Source organism: Nicotiana tabacum, chromosome 13 (genome assembly GCF_000715075.1).
Source record: "Nicotiana tabacum cultivar K326 chromosome 13, ASM71507v2, whole genome shotgun sequence".
NCBI classification, from domain to species: domain Eukaryota; kingdom Viridiplantae; phylum Streptophyta; class Magnoliopsida; order Solanales; family Solanaceae; genus Nicotiana; species Nicotiana tabacum.
The window spans coordinates 30,701,180-30,703,880 of record NC_134092.1 but is presented as its reverse complement, the minus strand read 5'-3'; the positions used below and the strand labels follow the sequence as shown (position 1 = coordinate 30,703,880).

General features: G+C 30.8%; 1 protein-coding gene across 1 annotated transcript; it reads right to left on the bottom strand.

Annotated features, from left to right (window-relative positions):
* Positions 1-330: 330 nt before the first annotated feature.
* Positions 331-2,497, bottom strand: LOC107822758 (uncharacterized). The gene is made up of 2 exons (XM_075228709.1): positions 2,011-2,497; positions 331-695 (listed from the first exon to the last, which is right to left on the bottom strand). Exons 1-2 carry the CDS (start codon positions 2,495-2,497, stop codon positions 331-333), a joined length of 852 nt encoding a protein of 283 aa, XP_075084810.1.
* Positions 2,498-2,701: the final 204 nt, after the last annotated feature.

Sequence of the window (2,701 nt, the reverse complement as noted above, 5' to 3'; positions counted from 1 at the left end):
TATGGATTAAATATATCATTCATTTTTTTTTGAAATTCAGAAGGGGCATTCTTTAAACTAAAAGGCATAACATTTCATTCATATTGCCCAAATAGAACACTAAAAGCACTTCTATAAGTATGCTCTTTAAATATTTGAATCTGCCAATATCCAGATTTTAAATCAAATTTTGAAAATATATTGACATCATATAATCTTGACAATAAATCCTTTTTTATTGGGAATTGGATATCTTATCCACTTTAAATACTTATTTAAAGGTTTATAGTTAATAACCAATCTAGGAATACCATGTTCCTTTTCAGCAGTATTATTAACATAAAAAGTTGTTCAAGACCAAGCAGATTTTGAGGGTTTTATCAAACCTTTTTGTAACAAATTATCAATCTCTTTTTTGTAGAATTCTACCAATTTGGTGTTCATCTGACAAGGTCGAGATTTAGTAGGAATATCAGCCTCAGAGAAATTATCTTCATATGGCAGAGTGATAATATGCTTTTTTCTATTCCAAAAAGCATTAGGATGCTCAGCACAAATATCAATTGCAATATTTTCGAAAATCAATTTGATCTTTTCCTGCACTTTAGTGGAATTTAAAGTATCAAATATATTCATACTAAATAATTTCAATTGTAATGAATCAATATGTCTTTGCTTCATATCAATTAAAGCATTTATATCTCTAGTTAAGGGATCTGTAATAAAAGTATAATTTATCTCTTTATCTTTATAAGTAGCAGTAAAACCTTTTGAGTCTATGCTAGTGAAAGGATAAATTGCGTTAATAAAAGGTGTTCCAAGTATAATTGGAGGGTATAACTGATTTTTCACCAAGAAAAAGAAGTGAGGAATGCAGACTTTATTCTGACAAATACCAGTATTAGGTAATTTATACTCTATATCTAAAGCATGTCCTGATGCAGACTTTACCATTTGAGTAATTTTCTGAAAATATTTAGTAGGTACTAGACCTTCTTGAATGCAGCTAACATCAGCTCCACTATCAATCATAGCAATATTTGTAATAGAAAAATTATTATCAATAAGAATAGTACATTTAATATACCATCTATGAGCAGTAACAATTTGCATCATTCCCAAAAACATATTATGTTGAGAATCAATCTTAATAGGTTTTTCTTCAATATCATTTTCAGAAATACCTTTGTTTTTATCATCAGATTTCTCATATGCAGAATTGATTTTCTCAATCTGAGTAATCCTATGATCACAAATCATTTGGTTTTATTTAAGAGATTTGATCTCCCTTTTCAAGTTTTCAACTTCAACTTTTAAATCATCAAAAGAAGAATTTCTTGTTGGAGTTGTACTTTTATTTAAAAGATGGTTATTAACCTCTAACAAAGAATAAGGCGCAGAATATTTAAATTCCTTTTTTGAGTTTTCAAAAGGTTTTGACGAACTTGAACTAGTACTTGCAGCCAAATTAATAATTTTTTCACGAAGTCTTTCATCAGTAACTTCTTTGAAAAGTTCTATTACATTATCAGATGTAATAGTTTTCATATTCAAATCTTGGAACTGAGATTGCAATTTATAAAATTCATCATCGTCACAGGTACATGTATTACCTCTACAAGCTGTACAAGTATTATCAATATTTTTATCATTATCAGATAAATCAAGTAAATCTACTTTAGCTTCCGATTCTGACTCAGAATAATAATAATCATATTCTGATCCAGAAGTGTATAACAAACCATAAACCTTATCACGTAACTCATTGTCTAGTTCTAAGGTTTTTAGCTTTTGAAGCTTACAATTCGGAGCTATATGGCCAAATTTCCCACATTTATAACACTTAATATTAGCAAGATCTTGCTTAGACCTAATTTTTGTAAATCTAGTATACTTGAGATAGGTTTTCTTAGCATCACGCTCTTCTTTGGATCTATATCTAGATCTTTTTTTTCTTATAAGGACTGTCTGGGTTTGGGTATCTATGATACTTGTGTTTCTTCTTCTTATGAGTAGAAGTCTCGGGCAAACCGAACTGGGTACAAAAGTCTCCTAATTGGGATATTTCCTTAAGCTTATCCATCTTAAGCTGTCTGGACAATCTTAACTCATTGCACAGGTTTAGCCCTTCCTGTGTGCATATTCCTATCAATTTACCATAGGTATAATCTTTGTACGGAATTTCACCATAGCTACCTCTTAGAGTTTTTCTAACTCTTTCAGCAAATAAGGAGGGAAGGCCATCTATAAACTTAGTTTTCCAATGGTCGTACTTATTCTCGGGTAATTCCATAACTCTACTCATAAAGGTATCTTTATACCATCTGAATTCACCTAAGGTCCTACATCTAAGACCATTAAGTAGAGTACGAACTGTCTCATGCTGATTGGTAAATCTACCATTGAAATGCTCTAGTATCGTAAGAATGAGGGTGTAAACAGCATCTTCTCTATTTTTCACAAGAGCCATGCCTAAGTTATCAACTCCTTCGTCAATGGCTATTGCATTAATAACCATCGTCCTTTCATCAATAGACAAATAATTATCCCACCAGCCACGAAGTTGGCCAGTAAAACCTGCAATAATCATTTTGCAAATAGTTCTATCTGTATTTTTTACACTTTTACAGATAGTTGCATACATAAGCATTCTATGCACAAGAATAGTCAATTGTCTATCAGTCAAACCATCAAGATTCTATTCATAAATTTCGGAACCACT

Excerpts from the sequence above, each read along its gene's own strand:
- LOC107822758 (XM_075228709.1), bottom strand. The coding sequence starts at position 2,497 with ATGGTTATTAATGCAATAGCCATTGACGAAGGAGTTGATAACTTAGGC. Across the intron at positions 696-2,010 it reads AGACTTTTGTACCCAGTTCG|ATCCCTTAACTAGAGATATA; the intron begins GTTTGCCCGAGA and ends CTTTTATTACAG.